Source organism: Vipera ursinii (genome assembly GCF_947247035.1).
Source record: "Vipera ursinii genome assembly, chromosome: 1".
NCBI lineage: Eukaryota > Metazoa > Chordata > Lepidosauria > Squamata > Viperidae > Vipera > Vipera ursinii.
Window position 1 is genome coordinate 185958860 of NC_139512.1, and position 27468 is coordinate 185986327.

The 27468-nt window shown below is 42.6% G+C and overlaps 1 protein-coding gene across 2 annotated transcripts in view; it reads left to right on the forward strand.

Moving 5' to 3' along the window:
* The window catches only part of TRAF3IP1 (TRAF3 interacting protein 1), a 158410-nt gene that overhangs the window by 120955 nt on the left and 9987 nt on the right, over window positions 1–27468 (forward strand). The window contains exons 13-15 of one of the 2 annotated variants that reach the window (XM_083350839.1): window positions 9366–9439; window positions 10374–10430; window positions 13417–13640. In XM_083350839.1, the coding sequence (XP_083206965.1) occupies window positions 9366–9439; window positions 10374–10430; window positions 13417–13640 (355 nt within the window). The remainder of the gene's footprint in view (window positions 1–9365; window positions 9440–10373; window positions 10431–13416; window positions 13641–27468) is intronic. The other variant, XM_083350840.1, reaches the window with a different exon arrangement.

Consider the following 27468-nt stretch of genomic DNA (forward strand, 5'->3'; position numbering starts at 1 on the left):
CTGGCCATACCCACCCGGCCTCTTGAGGGCAACCGCAATGCTGATGCGGCCCTCAATGAAATTGAGTTTGACACCCCTGGCCTATATCAATGTCATTCTTTTTTCTTGTTATATTGACTCATGCATTTTAGGAGATTTTCATCCTTTGTTTTGGCCATTTCTTTCTTTTGAATAGTTGTATCCTTCTATCAGTATATTCCAGTCATGTGTTTCATCCCACCAAGTTTCGGTAATGGCAACTATATCATTTCTACCTTTCTGTATAGTACTTCAAGTTTACCCTGTTTGTTCCCTTAATTTTGAGCGTTAGTGTAAAGGTATTTGAGTCCTTTATGGGTCTTGGGAATGTTTTTTGTATCTCCTATTTTATAACTTGGTTTTCCATCCTTTCCATCCTACCTCATTATGGTTTTTTTTCTTCTTCTTTCTCTTACTACCTCCTTATATGATTGGTTACCTAGTGGCTTTTGCTTGGAATTAGGTTCTAAAGGTTGTGAAAGTTGGCCTCCCCCCCCTCAATTTTAGGTTAAAGCCCTTTTGATAAGATGAGCCAGTTGTTTTCCGAATATATTCTTTCCAGTACTTGTGAGGTGCAATCCATCCCTTCCCAGGAACTCTTCATGTAGGTACTACAGACCGTGGTCTAAGAAATCAAAGTTCTCTTGACAACACCAGTTTTTAAGCCAGTGGTTCATTTCTAAAATCCTTTCCTCCCTCATTGGAAGTTGGCCTTTTGTTGGAAGTATAGATGAAAAGACCACTTGTGCTCCTAATTCTTTAACTTTCTTCCCTAGCTGTTTGAAATCTCTTATTGTTTTCAGATTCATTGTTGTATCATTGGTCCCCACAAGAGAAGCTGTATAAGAATAGGGATTCAGATGAGCACAAACACACTGCAACAATCCTGAACAGTAGAAAAATGAAACAAAATATCAGCATCTTCCAACAAAATGAATATCCATCCAAAAGTGCTTGACCACTCAATCCAGTATAATACAATCAACACACGCTGTATAAAAAATAACATTGCCATACATCAAAAACATTTCAGAAATAAACAGAATATTACAACTACATGGAATCAGCATGGCACATAAACCAGCTAAAGCCCTCCAAAACATAATAAGTAAACCAAAAGATCCAGCAGCCCCAGAAGAAAAAAATAAGCATTTATCTACAATATAATGTAAAGACCTGCCCCAGCTGGTACCACTTTTGACTCCATTGAATTGAATCAAAAGAACTTTTATTGAGAGAAAATGAACACAGTAAAGTTGGGCAAAATCTGAGAGCCCTGCACAAAGCTTAAAGTAATTCTTCCATTTCCCCAAACCCATCCCCTCAACCAGTCCACCAGCAGACAAAATGATGCTACAAGGTTTTATTTTGAGAACGCTAAGGTGCTAGGCAGATAACAGGGTACCCTCAGGGCATGACAGCCTTGAAGCTAGGTTGGAACCAGCTGGGAGAAAGTCTGTGCTCTGTCTCTGAAAACAATCCCTCTCCCTAATTCCAAAAAGCGAAAGCATATGAAAGACGGCAGCAAACATTCCTTCCCTCTCCCCCATCTCCACAGAATGGCAGGACACACTGGTGGACCTGACATGCTGCCCCTCTGGACAGAGATATCAGTCCTGCAGAACAAAACATAACAAACAGGGAGAAAGAAAACAGTTACAAATAGAAAGAGGTCATTTAGGTTTGTCAGGATATTGATTGTGGAAACGTTTGAGAAGTCTACGAGCCCTAACGTGGCAGTGGTCAACCCGGAAGCTCCAACTGGCACAGAATGCAGCCGCGAGAGTTGTGTTGGGAGTTTCCCGATACTCCCATGTCACACCTCTGCTCCGTGAGCTGCATTGGCTGCCAGTTGTCTTCCGGGTGAGATTCAAGGTACTAGTTATGGTATTTAAAGCCCTACATGGCAGGGGGCCGGAGTACCTTAGGGAACACCTGCTGCCGGCGTCAACTTCCCTCCGCCCTGTGCGTTCCCACAGAGAGGGACTCCTCAGGGTGCCACCGGTCAGAGAATGTAGATTGGTGGCCCCCAGGGGGAGATCTTTCTCTGTGGGCGCCCCGGAGTTATGGAACCAGTTACCGGTTGAGCTCCGGACGGCGCCCGATCTTCGCTCCTTTCACCGCGATCTGAAAACATACCTGTTCGAACAAGCCGGCCTGGCCTGAGGGTGGGATTGCTGGGGTTTTTTATTATCATTTTATTGGGGTTTTTATTAATGTATTTATTGTTTTTATGGGCATGTATTTAATTACTTTTTAATTTTTGTAACTTTATGTTTTATTCTTGCCCTGTACACCGCCCTGAGTCCTTCGGGAGAAGGGCGGTATAGAAATATTAATAAATTAAATTAAATTAAAATTTGTTCCGGTGTCACGGAAATCTTCCCAGGCTACTAAATATTGAAGGTTTCCTCTATGTCTATGGGAATTTAACATATTCTGGACTTCAAAATGCTGTTCCCCCTCTTATCATTAATGGCTCAGGTGATTGTGGAAGCTGAGGCCTAAGGGGAGAGATGACTTCGGATTTTAACAAATTGCAATGAAAAACAGGGTGGACTCACCGGAACAACTTAGCCAGATCTAACTCCACGGTCACTGGTTGATGATGCGTTTTATGGGGAAAGGGCCAATATACTTCCATCCATTTCTTTGATGGTTGCAGTGATTACAGATAATGGGTAGAAAGGTAGACTCCTTTCTTGTCAGCTTGTTTTTGCAGGCTTCCTGTGCATCCACTAGGGAGTTTCTCACCACAAGCCACATATTACTTAGTTGAGAAACACGCTCTTTTAAAGAGGGAATAGGGGTCATTTGGCAGTAGCTCAGGCATCAGGTTAAACTCTTGCTCTGTAGCCACTCTGAACAGAGTAAACCATGTGCTGCTATAAACCAAATTATTGTAAGCTCTCTCTGCGAAAGGCAATAAATCACTCAAATTATCCTGTTCATAATTAATGTAACACCTGAGGTACTGTTTCTATATGGTGTTTGCACGTTCACATCGCCCATTAGTTTGGGGGTGATGACTAGAGGTAAGGCCCTGATTAGTCCCTAGCATGTCCAGAAATGCTCACCAAAACTTTGAGGTGAATTGCACCCTCCCATCAGAAATGATGCACTGGGGTGTTCCATGTAGTCAGAAATTATGCAAAAACATTTTAGCTAGTACCTGTGCTGAGGGGATCTTTTGGCATAGGACAAAATTCACTTGTTCAGAGGACAGGTAAGTTATCACCCATATAACTATATTCCCTGGATTTTCAGGGAGTTCCACTATGAAGTCCATGGAGATCTTTTTCCATGTTGCCAACAGCTCCACCACTGTTTGAAGGAATCCTGGGATTTTCCTTTACTGCTGCTTGGCCAAGGAGCAAATGGGGCAGCTAACCACATAGCTTTCAATGTCTTTCTTTAAGGATGGCCACCAAAACTGCCTTTTAATTAAGTGTAAAGTCTTTTCAAAGCCAAAATGTCCAGCAGTTTTGGAGTCATGACTTTTCCCCCAAAACCATCAGTTTCTGACTCTCAGGCACATACACCCTAGCTCCCTCTGAACCTAGTACGTCTTGAAATGAGCACTGATTTTCATGACTTTGAAATCATTTGTCATCCTACAGCATGATTTTGAAGGCTGCAGTGATTTTATTATTGATCTGTTGCTTCTCCTTTGTTTGTGCTTGTGTAGTCACCTGAGTGGCCAACTGGTAGGATGGGATTAGTGGCTTGACTGTGTTTGATTTGGGACAATTGTATTGAAGTATACATGACAGGGCATCAGCTAGGGCAGGGGTCCCCAACCCCAAGTCCGTGGATCAGCACTGATCCACAGCATGCCAGCAAATGGGCCACACAAACAAGCAAAGTTCCATCCTCAGGATGCAGGCAATATTCAAAACCACACCCCCTCTGGTCCACAGAAAAACCTTTCCCCAGGGCACCATTCCTTGGTGCCCAAAAGGTTGGAGACTTCTGAGCTAGGGCTTCCCCCCCCCCAAGAAGATAGTGTTAAGTCAAACTGATTGAAGTATTGTGCCCATCAGACTTGCTGGTGCAACAATTTCCTTGGGGGTTTTAGTGCCTCCAGGTTTTTAATGATCAGTCCATACTTCAAAAGGCATTTTGCTGCCTTTGAGGAAGTGCCCACTGTACCATGTAAGCTTCTTTCTCACATATTGCCCACCTTTGCTTAGACAGTTTCTGGGAGGTGTAAGTGCAGGGTTGCAACTGGCTGCATTCATTTTTCTGAAGCAACACAGTGGTATTGGCTTGGATGACAAAAGGTGCGTTCAGGTCAGGAGGCTTCAAAACAGGTTCAACTGCAAACTGTTTGAGCTTCTCAAATGCCACCTGACATTCCAAAGACCATTCCAGGGGTTGGCTTGGCTTTGGTTTATCCTCTCCTTTTGTCTTTTTTTTTTACAAATTTTATTGATTTTCTAATATAACATTCACATATTTGAAAAGCAACGTGGCGGCTAGGTGGTAATCATTCAATTACATACTTATATCATTAATACAGATTTCAAACTACTACCGTAAACATTTCCTCTCTCTTCCCCTTAATATATACTGTCCATATGTAAATTAAAACAATTCTTTTTCTATCAATCACATAAAACATAACTTTCTTACATATATCAATAGTTTTTAGTTTATATATATATTCTAATTGTTTTAACATATAATCTTTTAAACAATCAATGACCTAATACATTTTTTCAATTTTAATTTCCACTATTTAAATTTAACATTTGATATTTATCATTCCCAAGATTTTGAATACTCCCAATTCCTCTATCAACATTCCTCACAAAATCTAATATTCAGAATACACATCTATTTAACTTCTCACTTTAGATATCGACAAATTAATAAAACAATATGATATCCTTATTTTCTGCTAATTTTTGAATTTCTTAAATTATTAATCAAAATTTCTTTTTATTTCAATATTTAATACTTCCTCTCTCTTTCTCTTTGTATCTGCTATCTCATGTTTGAACTAATAATTTTTGTTTTTAACATTCCATATAGACCTGTAATTACTTTGATCAATAGGTTTTTAGCTTATCAGTATCCAATTCACCTTTACATGACCTTTATACACAAATTTCTTTGTTTATACACAAGTCAATATTCAAATTTAGCTATTAGTATTTATGCTACTAAGTTTTAATGACAAAAACCTTTCTTTATCTCAGTTCATAGAAATGTCTTATATTCAACATACACGTCTTATCTATTTAAATATATTCTATTCTAAATTTTCATAAGACGGTCAAAACTCCATTCTTCTTCAGTCTTATTCTACCTTTTTTTCTTTGCCAAGTCATCTTCCATGTCCTTGTTTTTGGGTCATCAAACCAATCATCTTGTATTGTCATATATGTTATTTGGCGTTGACAAAACCATCCAGTCACCATGTTTTTGAGACGACTAGTAGATCTGACAGGTTGTCTCTTTATTTTTCTATATCGATGTGGTTGTTCTGAATTGTTTATCTTCTCTTCCAACTGTTCTTTTTCTGGATCCTCCAATTCTTTCTGATTTACATAGGAAACATTTTCCTTTTTTCCATATTATCAGTGTCTTTTCTGGATTTTCAAATGTCGGTATTTGTTGAGCAATTAATTCTTCTGTCATGGTATTTAAATGTTCCACTTTTTCTATTGTATTTTGTATAGATTGTTCTTTAGTTGTGGTCAAAGTTTAGGCTTTCATATCTGGGCTGTCTTTTTGTTCTTTTCTTTAGCCTCTTAATTCTTCATTGGCTGTGATGAGAGTTTGAATAATTGTTTTCAACATTAAAAGAATTTGTTGATCTTTATCCATCAGGAAATTCTGTTCCTGATCTTCTTCCATATGGGTATTTTAGACTAGATGCTTTACAATTAGGAAATCCAAAAGAAATAAAAAAATTTTTTTCTGAATAGGAAGCACAGCAGAGCTTTTCACAGCTGTTGTTTCAAAATTTTCAAGGTTGCAAATGTCTTATCTGTTTTCTGGGCTATCGGCCAAGCCCCTGAAGAATAACAGATTGAGATACCAGGTGTGACCACACGGTGTTGCCTTTACCCTTTAAAGTTTCCCTTTGAGTCCCAATATTTTTTTTAATCTTTTTAGTTTTTCTTCTTGTTTGTAAGAAAAAACACACGTTTTCAACAGAAATAGATAGCAAAAAATAAAGAGTAAAATAACTTACAGTCCACAAACTTTAGGAAATAAAATTCCAATTGGGATCTAGTTATTTTTTCAACATTTTAAACTACCCTGTGTAGTCAGCCGCCGCTCTTTCTAGAGGGAGGGTTACACAGGGGGGAAAAGGCTTAGCAGCTTATACAGGTACAGAAAGTAAATCTCACCCAGTCTCTTCTGCGCTGTTTTAAGGTTGCATAGTGGAAAATGTGACTTTGGCTGTCCGCAGCCTAGGGACAAGCCATATTTTTATGGCAGGTCCTTTCATCCTCCGGTTTGGAGGGATTGCCAGGTCTAATGGGGCAGTTGCTGCTCTCCCGTGATTCAGCGAAAGCTCCTCCTTGCTGGTTGCCTCTTCAGGGTGACTTTCAGCCCTTTTCAGGGCACTCCAGAAATGCGAAACTGAACGGGGGAGAGGGAGCAAGTCTCCCATCCATCCATGGCAGCTGCGCAGCAAACCGGAAATCCCCTCTCCTTTTGTCTTTAACAGGTTAGTGATATGCAGTGCTATTTGACCAAACAATGAGATAAATTTCCTATAGAAGTTCATGAAACCCAGGAAGCCCTGCAATTGCTTCCTGGTTCGAGGGGGAGACCAATTAAGCACCGGTTAGATTTTTTTGGGGTCCATCTCAATTCCCTTGTGCAAGATGCCATAACCCAACTAGTCTATTTTACTTTGATGAAACTTGCACTTGGACAGCTTGACGTAAGTTGGATCATAAGAAAGGCTGAGTGCCAAAGAATTGAGGCCTTTAAACTATGGAGCTGGAGAAGACTCCTGTGAGTCCCCTGGACTGCAAGGCGATCAAACCAGTCAGTCTTAGAAGAGATCAACCCTGACTTCTCTTTAGAAGGCCAGATCCTGAAGTTGAAACTCAAATACTTTGGCCACCTAATGAGAAGGAAGGACTCACTGGAGAAGAGCCTAATGCTGGAAAAGATTGAGGGCAATAGAAAAAGGGGACGACAGAGAATGAGGTGGCTGGATGGAGTCACTGAAGCAGTAGGCATGAGCTTAAATGGATTCCAGAAGATGGTAGAGGACAGGAAGGCCTGGAGGAACATTGTCCATGGGGCCGCGATGGGTCAGACACGACTTTGCAACTAACAACAAGCTTAATGTACAGCTTAGCAGCCCTCAACGTTTTGAGCACTGCCCTCACAAGTTTCATATGCTAAGTTTCATTTCAGTGTAAATTAAAATGTCCTCTAAATACACTAACATCTGTTTGGACAAATGTTTGTATAAGACTTAGTTAATTAGCTACATAAACATGGCAAGGGCCCCTGAAGGCCAAAAGAGAGCACTTTTGAACTGGAAGCATCCTATTTGGCAGTTGAAAGCAGTTTTCCATTTATCTCCGTCCTTGATTCTCACAAGCTAGTAGTCTTCTTGCAAATCCGGCTTAGTGAAAATTCTGCCCTTAGCCAGGCAGGGGGTAGACGTCCACACAAACATTGTTAAGCTGCCTATAGCCCACACATAGATGAAGCGTCCTATCCTTTTCATAGAACAGGACAGGCATGGCCACCCTTGGTCGGGCCAGCTGGATGAAACTGCAGGCAAGTTTCTTTTTCAATGAACAGATGTAGCTCATCTCTCAGGGTCATCGAGTATAATTTCGGTTTAGGCAGCTTGGCTCCACACAAGATCTCTATAGTAGAGTCCATCAAGCAGTGAGTGGGGAGCTCATCCAACCTCTTCTCACTAAACACCTCTTTCAGGTTGCAATACTCCTTGGAAGGTGACTCAGTCCAGAGGGTCGGAAGCTTAGCTCTATGGGAATCGTTACTGGGCCACTTACTAGGGAGTTGTCATGAGAGAGAGGGTCAGTTAGTCCTTGGTCGTCATTTGGCAGGGTCGGAGTTCTCTTGCCTCTTTTTGCGGATGGGTGAATTCGACAACTTCAACTTCAACTTCCAGTGAGGTCTCCCAAACTCTGCAGCGCCTTAGTAGTTCCCCCCCCAAGCCCGGGGTGGTCTTTTTGGCAGGACAGCTGGTTTTGCACTCTGCTGTCCAGTGCCCTTCCTGGCGGCACTTAAAACAAGCGGTGAAGCCTAGTTGTGGGTTCTGCAGTTTCGTGGTCTCTCTTTTCTCTGGAGGTAACATCTTCCATGGCAGGGGCATATGATACTTATTGTGCATCTGGTTGATCTTCACCTCAGCCAGGATGTAGCATGCATGGAGGGTCATGGGGCTCTCCTCAAGATGCAGGCTTTGTACAGGCATTATTCAACTCATCCTTGAACAGCTGATGAGGATATCATCTGGCCAGTCATTCAGTCAGCATGCCAGATCACAGAATTCCTCTGTGTATTCCGCCATCACTCTGCAGCCCTGACACATGGTTTTGATGTTGTTCCTCACTTTAAAGTCAGCTAGGTAGTCCTCGAATTGCTGTCATGAAACGATTGAAGTTCCTCAGCTTCGGTGCATTCACGTTGTGAAGTGTCACCATCCAGCATGCTGCGACCCCCTCCAATGCTCTGCATCTAAGTGCCTTCAGAGGGAATCTCCAGCCCATACTCTTGAATATATCCCAGGACATGGGCTAGGAAAAATTTCAACTGTTAGGGATACCCATCAAAACTTTACACTGAGGAGTCTTCCAGTGTTTTGCCCTTGCTTGGCTAGTTCCGCTAGATAAATGAATATTTATCCTTTTTATAAGGTTTTATAAAACACTCTTGCATTAATTTTTTTTATCAAAGTATTTCCCCACATTTTAGATGCCCCTGAAAACTGCATTTTAATGTATCAGTATTATCAGATTACAAACATGATTATTAACACACTTTCTATATAATACATATACAATTTTATATATTTAAATATCAGTAGCACAAATAATTAAATGACTGGTGAAAATCAACCAATAGTATCCTCAAAAACTAGACAAAAGGATTGAATTTGTCATCTTACTGTATCATCACAGTCTAGAAAAGATCAAATTTTTGTTGTGTCTTTGTAGTGGAGTAGTGTATAAATTATTTTTATGGTACTTCTACAGGACGTACTGAAATAACTTTAGGACAAAATATCTTATTTTAGTGAAAGAAAATTAAATTAAAGTGCAAGTTTGCTTTTTTCTTCTTTTTATAGAATATCTTTGTAGTTTCCTTAGTAACAGTACTCATTTTAATAGGCAGCCTTGTCCAAAGAATACTGGAAACAAAGAAGGATTATGAATTATCACAGTTGCAAAAATCTGCTGAAAAGGTAACTTGCTAATAAACTTCAAAGAATTAATTATGGCAATTTTTTATCTCTTACACTTTATTAATATCACCAATATATTCATTTAACTGATTTTAATATTAAAGCAGTGGTTATCATAGAGATATAAACAAAGAAAGCATTGTTTCAACAGCATTTATTTTAATACTTTGATGTATGCCACTCAAAGTCCCTTTCCAAGGGAACTGAGCAGTTCAGAATTGTGAGAAATGGAAGGAAGGAAGGAAGATACTCCTGGTTTAAAAGTTATAGTTCTTCTCTAAAGAAAAAAAATCCACCCTGGCTGACATTAAGTTTTTTCAGCATTTGATTGGTCAGTTGTAAATGGCTTATAGTTATTGTAAATAATTTTAATATCCATGGCATCCTTGTGGCAGGATTTTCAGAAATATAGGAAAGTTGATATATTCTCTGTTTCCATACCTTCCGTTCATGATTGATGCTGATTAAAGGGACTCAAGCAATAGCAATAGCACTTAGACTAGGGGTCTTCAGACTTGGCCCTTTTATGACCTGTGGACTTCAACTCCCAGAATTCCTCAGCTAGCATGCCTGGCTGAGGAATTCTGGGAGTTGAAGTCCACAAGTCATAAAAGGGCCAAGTTTGAAGACCCCTGACTTAAACCGATTCACAATGCTTTACAGCCCTCTCTAAGTGGTTTACAGAGTCAGAATATTGCCGCCAACAAACTGGATCCTCATTTTACCAACCTGGGAAAGATGGAAAGTTGAGTCAATCTTGAGCCAATGAGAATCAAACTGCTGTATTGCAGGCAGCTGGTAGTCAGCAGAATTAGCCTGCATTACTGCATTCTAACCACTGTGCCACCACAGCTCAATCAACATTAATATCTATAACTTCTTAATATTATTTTGTAGCATTTTCATATTCTGTCATTTTCTGGTTCCTCCTCAGAAGAGAGTTATGGTTCAGAACTTTTCACAATCTTCTGTATGTTGCATAGCTGAAAATGTGAGAAAATATTCCCTTTATTTTGTTTTTTTTAATAGAAAAGTGTGGAAAGCAAATTAGGGTAATTATTCAGCAGATGATGATACAATAGAGTTGTTTGACTTCCCTGTGCAAAATGTTATTGCTCCTCTAATAGGAAGAATTATACAATGTGTCTTCCCTGACCCTAGGAAAGCTGGAGCTTCTGGAAACAAGAATGAAGATATGTAGAAATTAAAGTAAATGGGGGATATGTTGACTTCTTCATATTACCTATGCTTTCTGTTATTAATTCAAGGGGCTATTCTTGAAGGCAACAGTGAGCAGCGATGGGCATGCTTTAGGATGCTCCTGTAACACCTCTGCTTTACGAGCTGCAGTGGCTCTAGCTTGCTTCTTAGTATGATTCTGGATGCTGGTTATAGATGGTATAAGGCCTTGTTAGTTGAAGGACCATTTACCTCCCATATTATCTGCCTGGTCAATTCAATCTGGCAGGGTTAGCATGCTCCATGTTTGTTCAGTTATGCAGTTTCTATAAGATCTCTAGGTTTACAGTGGGTAATGAAATGAAATGACATAAGAGCACTTAGAGCACCAGTGGAGGAAAATGAGGGATGAAGCTAATAAAACATAGGTACAAGCCTTTAACAGGACTTGCTGTGGTAAGAGTGGCGAACCATACTTAAGCCTCTGTTCTTATTGCATCCCCAGATGGCTGGCCAGCAATCCAGTTTTGGATGACCAACTCCCCCTCCTGAGTAAGGGATGTAGAATTACTCCTTCCAGGATTACAGTGAGGATTATTCTAGACATCTATTGGATAAAGTCACTTGACTTTGGAGTTGGATTCTAGATGAGAAGATCTAGCTTCTCATCCAGGGTCCAAGACCTGTAATCTGGACCCATTTAAGGGATGGCATATTGTTTGGTTCAAGTGATGGTATGCCTTCTTACAGGAGGGGGTAGTTCTGCTGGCCTTGAAAGAGGCACTCCTCCCCAGAAGGCCATTCCTGAACTGTATAGTTTTAGATAACTTTCATCCAGTCTCCAATCTTCCCTAAACACTCTTAACACTCTGTCAAGAGAATAGTGAGCTCCCAACTACAGAGGGCCTTGGATGAAGTGGATTATCTAGAGCAGGGGTGTCAAACTGCTGGCCCGCGGGCTGGCCGCATCATCTGGAAGCCGTGCCTACCCCATTGCCAGCAATGGCAAAACTCTCCCGATATGTTGCGCAATGTCACGTGACTTCGCGAGTTTGACATTTCTGATCTAGACCCTCTTCAGTCAGGATTCAGACTGGGATATAGTACCAAGGCATTTTGGTTACACTTGTGGATGATCTTGGAGGGCTCAGGATTGGGGTGGTGTGTCCACCCTAGTCCTTCTGCATCTCTCAGCAACTTTTGATATTATTGACATGGTGTGTTGCTGGATTATTCCAGGGATTAGGAGTTGGGAGTAGTGTATTTCAGTGGGTCTTTTCCTTTCTCCATAGCTAGTACCAGTCAGTGCTATTGGGGAAGAGAGGTCCAAGCTTAGACTCCTATTATGTAAGGTATGTTAGGCCTTGGATTCTCTCCCCTCCTATTTAACAACTATATCAGCCACTGGGAGAAGTCATCTGCTGACATAGGGTTCAGTGTCATCAATATATTAATGATACCCAATTATACATCTCTACCTCATGCTAGGCAGGTAATGCTGTTCAGGTGCTGGCTCTGTGCCTGGGAGCTGTAAGCACCTGGATGGAGAGAAAGCAGTCATGACAACTGTAGCAAGATGGAATGGTTGTGGAATTTTGGCCCTCCAGGGTCAGGAGAATTGCTCACTTTTGATAGGGAGGTAACACTACCTCACACTAGTGTGCAATTTAGGTGTCCTTCTGGACTCACAACTTCTGCTGAAAGAGCAGGTGGAAGCTTGTGGCCTTTGCACAAATCCATCTTGTGCACCAATTGCACCCATTCCTGTAAGCTCCAGGAATAACCTTCTATTTAGATTATTCCAATACATTCTACATTTTGCATTTGAAAATCATCCAGAAGCTTCAGCTGGTCCCAAATGCAGCAAGTCAGACAATTTTGGGTGCCAGGTATTCACCTTAAGTAACACCACTGCTGCATGAATTGCACTGGCATCCAGTTCCTTTCCAGGTGCTAGTTATCCCTTTATGTGACAAGACTCATCCAGTTCATTAACAATTATTCCATCTTTATTTATGAGAAGATAAATTATACTACCATGAGACTATAACTATATCACCATGGATGCTAGATCTAAGATGTTGGACCTGGGGGTTCAGATGCTGTTCTTATGCAATCCTTTGGCCATAAAAAAGTCTGGAAATTGAAGGAAGATGAATTGTTGACTAAGGAAGTCATGTTGACATAAAATATTTGGTTTGCTTTCTGAATAAATGATGTCTAATTGGGCTGTACTCATAAGGACTGGGAGAATATATTAATTTAATTTTTTTAATTCCATTTATATCCCGCCCTTCTCCGAAGACTCAGGGCAGCTTACAAGCTTAGCAGTAGCCTTCATTCTATGTATATGCCTGCTTGTTAGGGCTTTCACACACACACCCCCAAGCGGCATTATTACAAAGTCAGCTTAATTGCCCCCAACAATCTGGGTCCTCATTTTACCTACCTCGGAAGGATGGAAGGCTGAGTCAACCTTGAGCCTGGTGGGACTCGAACCTGCACTAAGTGCAGGCAGCTGGTGTTACTTAAGGAGGCATTAGCCCACTGCTCCACCAAGGCTCTAATGCTTTCCACAGCTTTCCAATGGATCTTCCCTCCCTATGTTTGATTATTGTATTATCCAATGATATAATTTTTGCTAAAGTAAGCATATTTTATTTCTCTACATTTGATATTATTTACTTGATTTATATTCCATGTCTCCACATGAAATGAGCACTGTTTCACTGATTCTTCTTTCAGCCTTGTTACTTTATTTTGCCCATTGATTGATATCTGACTTTCTTAAAACTTAGGAGAAGCCACTTTTGTCAGAGGCAGCAAAGAGAAAGGAAAAGGATTTAGTAACTAAAGAAATAGAGAAATTTCGCGGCTCCATTCAGGCCCTTTGTCGGAGTGCTCTTCCTCTTGGTAAAATAATGGACTATATTCAAGAAGATGTAGATGCCATGAAAAATGAGCTTCAGACATGGCAGAATGAAAATAAAGAACTTGAAGAGATCCTGCAGAAAGAACAAGGGTAAGAGTCTTTAAAAAATTTAAACAATTGCAATAAAAGACTAGATTAATTCAAGGATTCATAGGATTTTATGTACAAGACAAATCTGAATTGGATCTTTTTTCTTGGACTGGATGTGCAAAACTGAGGAAGAAGGCAAACTAAAAGAGGTCTAACACTTTTGTAAAAAAACACTGAAGGCAAAGTCATAGTAGCTTTAAAAACTGCATGGGTGTGTGGGAAAGAATATTCTCTTTCAAGCTACCAGATACAGTAGTAAGCACAAGCATGTGGGTTCTTCTGTTTCGAGGAAGAAAACACACTGCCAGGTTAAAGATAAGTAAACTGCTTGCCTCCCACAATTGAACTCGGGAAGCAAGGTTGCAAGTCCAGCAGGCAAAGTTTAAAAATTCAGTGGTGCTCTATCTTGTGTTTATACCAGACCTACCTGCAGATTGAGCCAGTTGAAGTTGAAGAGATACTATAACAACAACAACAACAACAATAACAACAATAATAATAAAGTTGGAAGAGACCTTGGAGGTCATCTAGTCCAACCCCCTGCTCATGCAGAAAACCCTATATCATTTTAGACAAATGGCTGTTCAGTCTCTTCTTAAAAACTTCCAGTGTTGGAGCATTTACCACTTCTGGAGGCAGGATGTTCCACTGGTTAATTGTTCTAACTGTTAGGAAGTTTCTCCTTAGTTCTAGGTTGCTTCTCTCCTTGACTAGTTTCCCTCTGTTGCTTCTTGTCCTGCCTTCAGGTGCTTTGGAGAATAGCTTGATTACTACTTATTTGTGGCAGCCCCTGAGATATTGAAACGCTGAATCATGTCCCCCCTCACCCTTCTCTTCATTACACTAGACATACCCAATTCCAGCAACTGTTCCTTATATGCTTTAGCTTCCAGCCCCCTAATCATCTTTGTTGCTCTTCTCTGTACTCTTTCTAGAGTCTCAACATCTTTTTTACATCGTGGTGACCATAACTGGATGCAGTATTCCAAGTGTGGCCTTACCAAGGCATTATAAAGTGGTATTAATACTTCATGTGATCTTCATTCTATCCCTCTGTCAGAATCCATTTATATTTCATTTCTAACTCTCTTTCCGTGCAAACCCAAATTTCACCCCCCCACTTGGATTCTGCCATTCCCAAGGAGGAAAGGGAATAAACAGGGGAGTTTATTGCCTCCATTTCCTCCCCTTAGATGTAACTTTTTGTTTATCTACCCTTCCTGTTGGCCATCGCAAAAAGATCGATGAAAGGAATCCTCTCTCTCTGATCTATGAGCAACTAAGAAAGGGGGTGGGGGAATTCTGGTTTGTGTCTCCAGATGGAATGTGAAGGAGAGGGAGTAATTGTGCTGTGAATGGAGTGATAGTTCTCCCTTTCCCACGAGGGGCTTGCCACCTGAAACTTGACTGATCCGGAACTGACCAAATTTATTTATTTTTATTTATTTTAATCCTATTTATATCCCGCCCTTCTCCGAAGACTCAGGGCGGCTTACAATTTAAGCACAAACCAATGTGCTTAGCAATAGCCTTCATTCTATGTATATGCCTGCTTATTAGGGCTTTCATACACCCCCCAAGCGGCATTATTACAAAGTCAGCTTATTGCCCCCAACAATCTGGGTCCTCATTTTACCTACCTCGGAAGGATGGAAGGCTGAGTCAACCTTGAGCCTGGTGGGATGCGAACCTGCACTAATTGCAGGCAGCTGGTGTTACTTAAGGAGGCATTAGCCCACTGCGCCACCAAGGCTCCTTGGTGAATGAACTGAGGGGTGGGGTTTTGTTCGGGGACACAATAAAAATATCGATCTGTGAAAAGATTTTTCAGATCCTGTCTATTATACCTTCTATCATCCATGCCTCAGTAAAAGTTGCTGCTTGGACAATCTTGCCTCCAAGAGTCTTTCTTTCTTAAGATGTGGATTGGTTCTGACACCCTCTGTTTATGCAAGCATAGCACTGTGTTGGCTTTTTCTGCTGGCTCATATTTAAGTTATTGTCCACTAGGACTCCAAGATCCCTCTCACAGTCACTACTATTGAGCAAGTACCACCTATACTATACCTGTGCATTTGGTTTTTTCTGCCTAAATATAGAACCTTACTTTTTTCACCATTGAATTTCATTTTGTTAGATAGCGCCCAGTGTTCCAGTTTGTTCAGATCCTCCTGTATCTTAAGCCTATCTTTTGGAGTATTGGCTATTCCTGCAAGCTTGGTGTTGCCTGCAAATTTGATGAGTTCCCCATCTATCTCCTCGTCCAAAACATTGATGAAGGTGTTGAAGAGCACTGGGCCCAGAACAGAGCCCTGGGGCACCCCACTACACACTTCCTACCATGTAGATGCAGTTCCATTGAGGACCACATGCTGAGTACAGCAAGTCAGCCAGCTACAAGTCCATCTGGTGGTGATGCTGTCTAACCCATATTTTTCTATCTTATCAAGTAGTAGGTTGTGATCTACTTTATCAATGCCTTACTGAAGTCCAAGTAAATTATATCCACAGCATTCCTCTGGTCCACTAATTTTGTCACTTGGTCAAAGAATGCAATAAGATTTGTCTGGCATGATCTGTTTTTGACAAACCCATGTTGGCTTTTAGTAATGATTTTGTTTGCATCTAGGTGTTCGATGATTCCTTGTTTGATTATCTTTTCCAGAATCTTCCCAGTTATTGAGGTCAGGCTGATAGATCTGTAGTTTCCTGAATCTACTGTTTCCCCTTTTTTGAAGATAGGAACTACATGATTTTTTAAATTAACTGGAGAATATGATTAATGACAAAATTAGAAAGGTGGAGAATTGTGTTTAATATATTGTGCAAGGGGGCGGAGATTTCAGATTCCAGCTTCCTTCAAGCAACCATTTGCTGGTGTATTAGGCTAAATAAAGGACTTTTAAGGTAAACAATGCCTCAGAGTCACTTGAAAAGCCCATACGTTGGAAACTTGACATCAAGCTGGAATCCTCCTACTTTTTAAACTAATTAGGGAGTTCTGACTTCCTGTCACTGTCTCCAATTTTGGGAGGCAGTCTGGCAAAGACTTGGGGAAGATCCAATCATGGAGGAAGAAAAATTGCCTGAAGCCAGCTCCACGGCACCAGCAGTCACCTCAGTGGGGGAAGGGCCAGTGAAGAAGCTGGCAGAGAAAGAGTTTCAGCAATCCTCCCAGCTAGGAGCTAGACCCAAACAACCAGGAGAATTGGTCTGGTCGTCAGAGTGGATTAAGCCCAGTGGAGACTCCAGGCATCTCAAAGCAGCCTTGCCATCTCCAATGGCTTCAAAGGCAGAGGAGGTGGGATGACAACAAAGAGAACCCTGCACATCGTATTCCCCAGACTGGTGGGGAGCAGCTAGGCCAGCTGAGATTGAATACTCAGGTGAGTGGAAATATCCATCTTCAGCCCAAAGCCAATCAATTGAGAATTTAGCAGAAAGGTTTGAACAACTAGAAGTGTGAAGCGCAGAACAGCCCGCAAGTGAGGGAGGCACCACAGCATTTGAGACTAACACGTCTGTTAGTAGATCAGCAGCAGAGGGGGCCGCTATTCCCCGCAGCCAAAATCCAGAGCAGACAACAGCAACCCCCACCCATCCAAAAATCATTGAGGGGCCTACAACAGCAGGTGGTGCCACAACGTCCCACTGACCAACAGCACCCTCCCCTCATACAACCACAGCAGGAGAGGCAGCAGCAGGGCCCAAACGTGCAACCCCTAGGCCTACAGCAGCACCAATGGGATAGACAGCAGTGGGGGCTCTGGCAATGTTGAATCAACCACCAGGAGGGGGCTAGGAGCAACTGGGGGCACAAGAACAGCAATAGGGGCCCCAGCAACCATTGATCCAACACCTAGGGTGGGGCCAGCAGCAATGGGGGCCTCAGGAAGCAATGATGAGCCCTCCCTTCAGAACAACCTTTGATGGGGACCCAGAGAAACTGATTTTTTTCCTCAAACAAGTACGTTCTCACTTGAATTACTGGGGTCACATTTACTCGGGTGCGATGGTCGATGTGATTGCTTCCAGCCTAGAGGGAGAAGCATCTGAATGGTTGAATAATTTATATAATGAGCAGTCCCCTGAATTGGAGGACCCCCACCTTTTCCTCCTGGGGCTGAGGGGAAGATTTGAGGACCCATCTATTGCCCTCAAAGTGGAAGAACAAATCCACAAGATAAAGCAAGCTGGCCGGCCTGTCCTAGAGTACGTGCGGGAGTTTCAAAAGATGGCAGGTCAGATAGAGAGATGGCCTGAGCAATCAATAATTCATCTTTTTAGAGAAAGGTTAGACAACCATCTCTCTCAGGCATGTATCTACTGAGCTGTGCCCGACCAGCTGCATGAATGGTACCAGGCAGCAGTGAAATTAGATGTCCAGCTCGCCTGCTATAAAAAGCCTCTCCCACCTGAAGCTGCGCCAAAGCCAGGATCCAGGTGGATACCACCACCCTGAAAACCCCCAATGACTGCTACTGCTGAAAGACCCTACATGTCCGCCAATCAACTGCCTTCGATGTGGACAGCAGGGACATCAAGCAGCGTACGGCCCAGTTCCTTACCTGCAACAGCAGGGTAGACCACATCCAACAATGAGGAAGAGACCCGCACAGCAGCCACTGAGAGAAAAGTCCAAATGGGCCACCCAGGAGCCTGTTACCCAGGTTACATCCCCCACCCAGGAGGACACTGGCCTACCGACCAGACCTACCCCCACTTTACCTGGTTTTGACAGTGATGATGAAGGAGAGAACGACCTGATGGTGAGTCGATGCATCCTACCTTTTTATTGCCTGCTAAACTCATAATCCCTAAGTCGGGGACAAGTAGACCTGAAAGTGCTAGTCGATACTGGCTGCTCCCGATGCATCATTAGCCTGTCATGTGCCTTGAGACTGGGCAAACGGGCTACACCGCACTGCAAAATTGTGAGGTTTGAGCAAGTCAGTGGCTCCCTAATGGGAGGGACTTTAGTCACGCAATTAACAGAGCCCTTACGCCTAGTAAATAGGCAGGTAGTGGGAGTTTATTCGCTTTTTGGTAGCTCCAAAAATGTCTGTGATCCTAGGACTAGCCTGGCTAGACAAATGGAAGCCATTGATCTGGTGGGAAAAGGGAATGAGAACTGTGAGACTACCCGTAGGGCCCGAACCCCCCCATTGATTCAACTGATGTTACAGGAGAATTTAACCCACCCAATGAGCGAGCGCACATGTCTGCCTTACGGCCACCTGGCTAGCCACTCATCCCCAACTAGTACCAGGACCTAGGGAGGCATTTAGTGAGAAAGGATGCGATACCTTGCCTCCTCACAGTCCCAATGATTGTTCTATTGAACTGTTTGTTGTTGTTAGCTGCAAAGTCGTGTCCGACTCATCGCGACCCTATGGACAATGTTCCTCCAGACCTTTCTGTCCTCTACCATCTTCTGGAGTCCATTTAAGCTCACGCCTACTGCTTCAGTGACTCCATCCAGCCACCTCATTCTCTGTCGTCCCCTTCTTCTATTGCCCTCAATCTTTCCCAGCATTAGGCTCTACTCCAGTGAGTCCTTCCTTCTCATTAGGTGGCCAAAGTATTTGAGTTTTAGCTTCAGGATCTGGCCTTCTAAAGAGCAGTCAGGGTTGATTTCCTGTAGGACTGACCGGTTTGATTGCCTTGCAGTCCAAGGGACTCGCAGGGGTCCTCTCCAGCACCATAGTTCAAAGGCCTCAATTCTTTGGCGCTCAGCCTTTCTTATGGTCCAGCTTTCACTGCCATACATTGCAACTGGGAAGACCATAGCCTTGACTATACGCACTTTTGTTGACAGGGTGAGGTCTCCGCTTTTTAGTGTGCTGTCTAGATTTGCCATTGCTTTCCTCCCCAGGAGCAAGCGTCTTTTAATTTCTTGGCTACAGTCCCCATCTGCAGTGATCTTGGAGCCCAGGAAAATAAAATCTGTCACTACCTCCATTTCTTCCCCATCTATTTGCCAGGAATTGAGAGGGCCAGATGCCATGATCTTGGTATTGAACTTTTACCAGGGGCCAGACTCCCCTGACCAAGAATGTACGCTATGTTCCCACTTTAAATAGAGTTGATGCAGCGATATGTGGATACAAACCTAGCAAGGGGGTTCATCGAGTGGGCCAAGTCAACCATGGGTGCCCCTGTATTATTCAAAGAAAAAACGATGGGTCTCTTCATCTCTGCATAGAATATAAAGGCCTGAATGCTGTGAGTGTGGGAAATAAATACCCTCTCCTCCTCCTAAAAGACTTACTAACCCACCTGGCGAAGGGGAGTGTCTTCACTAAATTAGACCTGAGAGAAGCTTATTACCGGGTGAGAATAAAGGAGGGGGATGAGTGGAAGACAGCCTTCAACTGCCCCATGGGAAGCTACCAGTTCAAAGTCATGCCATTTGGACTGCAGGGCCCCCCAGCCATATTTATGCAGTTGATCAATGAGGTCCTACATGATCACCTATACAAAGGGGTCCTAGTATACCTTGATGACATCCTGATATATGGCACGAATATGACTGGCCACATAAAACTGGTCAGAGAAGTGTTAAAGAAACTATTGAATGCCAAACTTCATGTCAAATTGTCGAAATGTGAATTTCACCAAACCCAATTAGATTATCTTGGCTATAGAATTTCCAATGAGGCTATTGAAATGGACCCAGCCAAAGTAAAAAGCATAATTGAATGGCAGCCTCCAAACACCCGCAATCAGCTCCAGAGCTTCCTTGGTTTGGCAACTTCTACTGTCAATTTATTCCTTCTTTTGCTGAGATTGCTCTACCTCTTACAGAACTACTCAAAACGGGCAAGGGAGGGGGAAACCGCGACCTGGCCAACCGCTAGCATGGACTACGAGTTGTCAGAAGGCTTTTGAGAATTTAAAAAGATTGTTTGCGGCTGAATGGTCCTAAAGCACTCCTGCCCAGTGGAGCCCTTCCTAATTCAGGCAGACGCCAGCAACGTGGCAGTCGCAGCGGTGTTATTGCAAAAGAATAAAAGTGGGGTCCTGCAACCTTGTGCTTACACCTCTAAGAAACTTACTGAAAGCGAGAGAAGATGGACAGTCTGGGAGAAGGAGGTCTTCGCTATTAGGTGGGTGCTATTAAACTGACAGCACTACTTAGAAGGGAGCAAGGTGCCTTTTGAAGTATGGACAGATCACAAAAATTTAGAGGCACTAAAAACTCGCTGCAAATTGTCCCCAAAACAAGTACGATGGGCACAGTATTTCAGCCGTTTTAACTTTAAAGTACATATCAGGAAGAAAAAACCTCCTAGCTGATGAGCTGTCCCGATTGCTCCAGTACAAAAGCGAACAAGAAGTTCACAAGGCAATTATCCCCGGGCCACAAACTGCAGCTCAACTCACACCTCACAGGACCCCTAATCCTGATGACCCCAGGGTAAAGAAAATAAAGCAAGAATTCCTCAGTGATCAATGGTTTAAAGACAATCAGACATCCCTAACATACAGGGTTGGTCTGGCTTACAAGAGGGGAAAATTGTACTTGCCTGAAGCTCTTTGTCTTAATGGCCTCAAACACAGCCATGATGTCAAACAGGCTGGACATTTCGGATATCTAAAAACTCTACCTGACAGTAGAGGAAATACTGTCATTTGGACTGTGATAGACCTGTTTTCACTTTATCGCCTGCAAAGGACTTCCATCGGCTCAACGCCTGACTTAAGTTGTTCCTAAAACTTCTATCAACTACATGGCTCCCCTAAGTGAATAATTTTGGACAGAGGGAAGCAGTTCACAGCGAAATTCTGGAGAAACTTTCTTAAATTAATTGGATCATCTCAAGGCCTATCAACTGCTTTTTACCCGGCTACCAATGTAGCTGCAGGATCCGCCAACAAAATGGTGGAACAATACCTTAGATGCTACGTCTCTTACCAACAAACAAATTGAACCGACCTCCTCACTTTTGCAGAGGTGGCTTACAATAATTCAGTACATAGCAGAACCGGTTACACTCCTTTCCGTGTAGCCACAGGGAAAGAATTCAACCCCACACAAAATACCCTCAGTTACCCTCCATTTCCCAGACGCTTGATCATTGGGTGAGGGGTTGGGAAGAAGTTTGGAAAAATACAAAGGTGGCCTTAAAAAAGACTTTTGAGACCTACAAAAAGCAAGCTGACAAAAATAGAGCTCCCCAAAAAATATTCCAAGTTGGGGAAAAGGTCTGTTTGTCAACCAAATACTTACACCTTAAATTACCCAATAAGAAATTGGGACCAAAATTCTTGGGGCCTTTCCCCATTGTGAAAATTATCAACCCAGTCACAGTAAAATTGAAACTACCCAGACTTTTGGCGAAAATTCACCCGGTGTTCCATTGTAGCTTGCTGAAACCTTTTTGAGCCTCCACTTTAAGACCTCCCTGTAAGAAAGGACTTCGACCCCTTTTAGTAGCAGGTGAGACCCATTGTGAAATGAAACGTATTCTTGCCTCTAGAATCTTTAAGGGAAAATTGTAGTACCTAGTACAGCGGAAGGGATACCGATTTTCTAAAGCCATTTGGTTGAAATCTAGTGATGTTAAAGCTGACAGACTTCTCAAAAGGTTTTATTAGAAACAGCACAACAAACCAAAAACCAGTTCCTAACTTGTGTTTTGTTTACATTACAGGATCTGTCCTTTTTGTAAGGGGGGCTGGATGTCAATGATGCTAACAGAATGTTCTTGTTTGACAAGAGATGAAGAAGCAGCTATTTCTTATGTTAAACTTGTGTATTGCTTTAAAAGATAAGGTTAAGGCTGGGAGGAGGGAGGAGGAGGATTGTACCTTAATGCCATGAAATTAAAGGTAAGAACTTGGCAGGTTTTCTAACGGAAGGAAAACTGATTCTTTAATTTAATTGTAGAATATGATTAATATATTGTGCAAGGGGGCGGAGATTTCAGATTCCAGCTTCCTCCGAGCAAGCATTTTCTGGTGTATTAGGCTAAATAAAGGACTTTTAAGGTAAACAATGCCTCAGAGTCACTTGAAAAGCTCATACGTTGGAAACTTGACACCTATCTTAACTTGTGTTTCTAATCTGTTTTTATGGCACTTTTTTGATAGGTTGGTCTGGTTTTTTCTTTGTGTAAAGACAGATGCAAAAAATGAATTAAATAGTTCTGCTTTCTCCCTGTTGCTTGTCACCTTCTTGCCACTTTACCCCAATAGTGGACCAATCATTTCCTTAACTTTTTCTTCTTTTTTACATGTTGAACAAAGCTTTTTTTGTTATTTTTGGCTTTGGTCGCAAGCCTTAGTTCATTTTGAGCCTCATCTTTGCAGGCACGGGCTATTTGCTGATATTCTGCCTCAGTTATGTGCCTCTCTTTCCACTTTTTATAGCTGTCCTTTTTATCTTTCAATTTATCAGAGTTCTTTATGCAGCCATGCTGGTTTCTTTTGAGAGCTGTTATTTTTTTCTTTGTTGGTATTTTGCTAGACTGGGCTTTTATTATCTCACTTTTCAAAATTTCCCAGACTAATTGAGGTCCCCCCCCCTAAGATTCTCATCCATGGAATCCTTCCCAAGCCTTCTCTAAGTTTATTGAAATTAGCTCTTTAAAGTCCAAGACTCTAGTTTGACTGTGTTCTGTTGCTTGTGCTTCCAGAATGTTGAATGTTGAATTCCAATATTACTCTATAACATTCTTGTTACTTTATTATTAATGAAATATGTGGTTGTTTTCTTGCGGTAAAATGATAGTTAATCTGTAACTACTATAGGAGAGGATAATAAAGTAAGTATACTTTATTTAAGTATTAATAACAATCTCCCATCCAACATATTGTTGAATTAACTTTAATGTAGCACTAATTACTAACAGCCAGTTTTCTGTACTATTTAAAGGCACCAGGTCAGATACCAGGACACTGTTGAGTTCTGCCTAGCTGAATGACTTTGGGCCAGTCACTCACTCTTATCAAATGCTGCCAAGAAAATTAAATGGATTTGTCCAGACAGACTCCCAAAATCAAGCACATGTATGTGTGTATGTGCACACACTCATACACATGCATAATCATTGTAAAAATAGTGCATCTACTACTTGATAGCGATTCTATTCACTGAAAAGAATTAAACATGTGAACCATGAAGAATACCTATGTTGTTCTTTATAATATTGTTACCATTTGCTGACCTTTAAGACAAAACATTATTGATGCATTTGTCCATCAGTTTTGTAAGATGAAACTCCTTTATTTTACAGTCTAATAGAAAATACTTAAGAATACTTGCTTAAATTGTTTTAGTTTAATGCATTAGGATGATTTCTTTTCTCCTTTACTTCCCAGCACAGTAAAATCTCAAGATAACATTATTATAATTAGTTCTCATCTTACAACCTCAATTGAGCCTAGAATTTTGGTTGTAAGTCATGGTCATTAAGTGAGACACTCATGGGGCTGCCTTACTCAATGATCACAATCATTGCAGTTAATCAACTGCACATGGTGCTTTGAGGGTGGGAGAGAGGTCTTGGGAAGCCCAGTGTCCACTGGCATGCAGAAGCCATTGGCCAGCTAGGCCCAGCAGTGCACAGGCCTTCTCCCTTATCATCCCACCCCCACCCCATTCCTGGCCAGCCTTGAAAAAGATTGTCTCTGTAGCCTTAAGAAAATTGCCTAGCTCTCTAACTGAGCCTTGCATCAAATGGGTGCGCTTGTCAGCAGCTGCAAGGGAAAGAAAAGGTATGTGGACCTGGATATGTTGGGGCAAAGAAGGCGGGTTGGGAGAGTAGGCTTCTTGGGAGTGGTGAGGGGAAGGCAGGAGAGCCTAGCCAGCTGAGACCCTTTTGGAGGGGGAGGAAGGAAGTCTTCTTGGAGTTGGAGGGGAGCAGAAAGATTGCACACAGCTGGCCTATCTGGTTGAGGCCTTCCAGGAGTGGCAGGGAAGATGGACAGCCTTCCTGGGAGTAACAGAAGGCAGCAGTCTGTGCACTGCTGGGCATAGCCAGACAAGGTGTCCTAGAATGTGGAAGGTTTCCAAATGCCAGAGGCCCACTTGTTTACAGCCTCCTGGTCCACAGAGGGGAGTTAGAGTAGTACTCCTGCAGTCATAAGGTGTGATGCCCCACTCACTCAAACACACAAAAGTGTGGTTTTGGAGAATTTATTACTGTTCCCCACCAATTCCCTTTACCTAGCCTCATAACTATCCCAATTAAATCCAGCAGGCCAAGGTTAGTCCACCAAGGAACAGCCAATAGTCCATAAAACAAATGGAAACTTGATCCAACAAATGTCCACCAACCAAACTTAATTCCACCAGGCTGAACTGAAATACATCCACAAGAACTTACTAGGCAAGAGAAGTTCAGAGTCTCCAAGGCACAAAGTCAAGCTAGAAGCACAAGGAACACATACCCATAAACCAAAAATGTTGTTCCCAGCAATGTTTCCCTCTGCCTGCCATGATAAATAGCTTTCCAGTGTAGCCCATCAAGATGGGTGGGGTCTTCTTCTAAGTAAACTGGCAGCTCTCCACTGCTCCTGTCTCTGCTCTGCGTGCTCTCAGATCTACCATGGAAGGTAGGTCCTCCTTCTCATCTTCACTGACCATTTGCCCCTGCAAGTGGTCCTCAGCTGAGGCCTCCTGTAAATCTCTTTTGGCTGGCTGCTCAGGGACATTAAGAAACCCAGTCCCTGATGTGCCAGGAATGAATTCATCCTTGAGCCGGCCTCCAAGGAAGAGGTAGAGGAGTTGTCTATCACATTATCCCCCCGGCATGGCCCATCCTCCTGGAGCCCCCCAGGCCAGGTTTCCGTGAATACTGATGGTGGAATGAACAAACTAGATGAGGGGCATGCACAGCATTGGCATCTTTCCATGACATGTCCTCAGGACCATAGCCCCTCCAGTCCACTAAATATTGCAGATGTCCTGGAGAATACGGGAATGTACAATGTGTGCCACTACATATTCCGGCTACCCCTGCACTAACCAGCTCTGGCAGAGACTTTGATGATCAGTGAGGGCTTGCAGGTTCAGCAGGCACAAGCAAGGACTAGTGGAATGCCAGGTGGATGCACATTTGGGCAGGCAGGGCCAAACAATATGCCACTGGATTGATGACTGCTTCCACTGGGAAGGAGCCCAGGAAGCAGTGGCCAAGTTTGAGGGACAGTATTATTGTGGGTAGGTGCCATGTGGAGAGCCAGACGTGGTCACCAACCACCAAGGGAGGCACATCTCTATGGTGTTTATCTGCAGACTTTTTTATAGTCCTCCTTGGCTTGCTCCAATTCTTCCCGCAACACTTGGTGCACAGCAGTGAGTTCTTACAGGAAGTTTGCAGCCACAGGCACCAGTGAATCCACCATGGTCATTGGGAACAAATGTAGATGAAACCTGTAGGTCACCAAGAACAGAGACATGCACATCAAAGCATGCTGGGCATTGTTGTACACGAATTCTGCCAGCGCCAGCAGATCCATCCAATTGTCCTGATGAAAATTCACGTAGTAACATACATACTGTTCCAGCACAGCATTCATCCATTCCATGCCTCCGTTTTGACTCCGCATGATGAGAGGACAAGAGACACACCTGCACCTGGAAAAGTGCCAAGAGTACCCACCAAAAGTGGGCTGTGAACTGGATACCTTGTTCTGACACCACATTCTCAGGTAAGGCATGCAGCCGGAAAATGACACACAACAGCTGCACCATCTGCTATGCCATAGGCAACCCCATGCATGACACGAAATGGGCCATCTTAGCATGTCCACCAGCAACTGTCGTGGTTCCCTGCGATTTCAGAAGATCAGTGATAAAGTCCATGGATACCCTTCCCCAAGATTCCACCTAATGAGCCCAATGAAGTAAGCATAGCTGGAACATTCCAATCCCTAATGCAAAACTTTATTGAGCACACCATATTGGCACTGATGAATAGAAAACCTACTCTGGTTCAATTGACAAACAAGAAAAATGTTAAGGAAATGATTGGTCCATTAGTGGGAGAAAATGGCAAGACAAGCAACAGGAAGAAAGCAGAACTACTTAACTTGTTTTTTGCATCTGTCCTTACACAAAGAGAAAAAACAATCCAACCTATCAAAAGCAGTATCATAAAAAACAGAAACACAAGTTAAAATAGGCAATAAAATGGTAAGAGGGCACCTATCCAGCCTAGACGAGTTCAAATCACCAGGACCACATGGATTACACCCCAAGGTTTTCAAGGAACTGGGAGATGTGATCTCAGAACCACTAAACTATATTTTTCAAAGATCCTGGACCACTGGGAAACTACTGGAAAAGAGCTGATGTAGTTCACATCTTCAAAAAAGGGGGAAAAAAGGATCCAGGAAACTACAGACCTATCAGCCAGACCTCAATACCTGGGAAGATTCTGGAAAAGATAAGTACTGAATCAGCGAACACCTAGAGGCAAACAACATCATAACCAAAAGGCAACATGGGTTTGTCAAAAACAGATCATGCCAGACAAATCTTATTGCATTCTTTGACCAGGTGACAAAATTAGTGCATCAGAGGAACACTGTGGACATATAATTTACTTGGACTTAAATAAGACATTGGCTAAAGTAGACCACAACCTACCACTTGATAAATAGAAAAATGTGGGTCACACAGCATCAGCACCAGATGGACTTGTAACTGACTGACCAGCCATACTCAGTGTGTGGTCCTCAGTGGAACTGCAACTACATGGAGGGAAGTGTGTGTGTGTGTGTGTGTGTGTGCCCCAGGGCTTTGTTTTGGGCCCAGTGCTCTTCAACATTTTCATCAATGATTTGGATGAGGGGATAGATGGGAATTCATCAAATT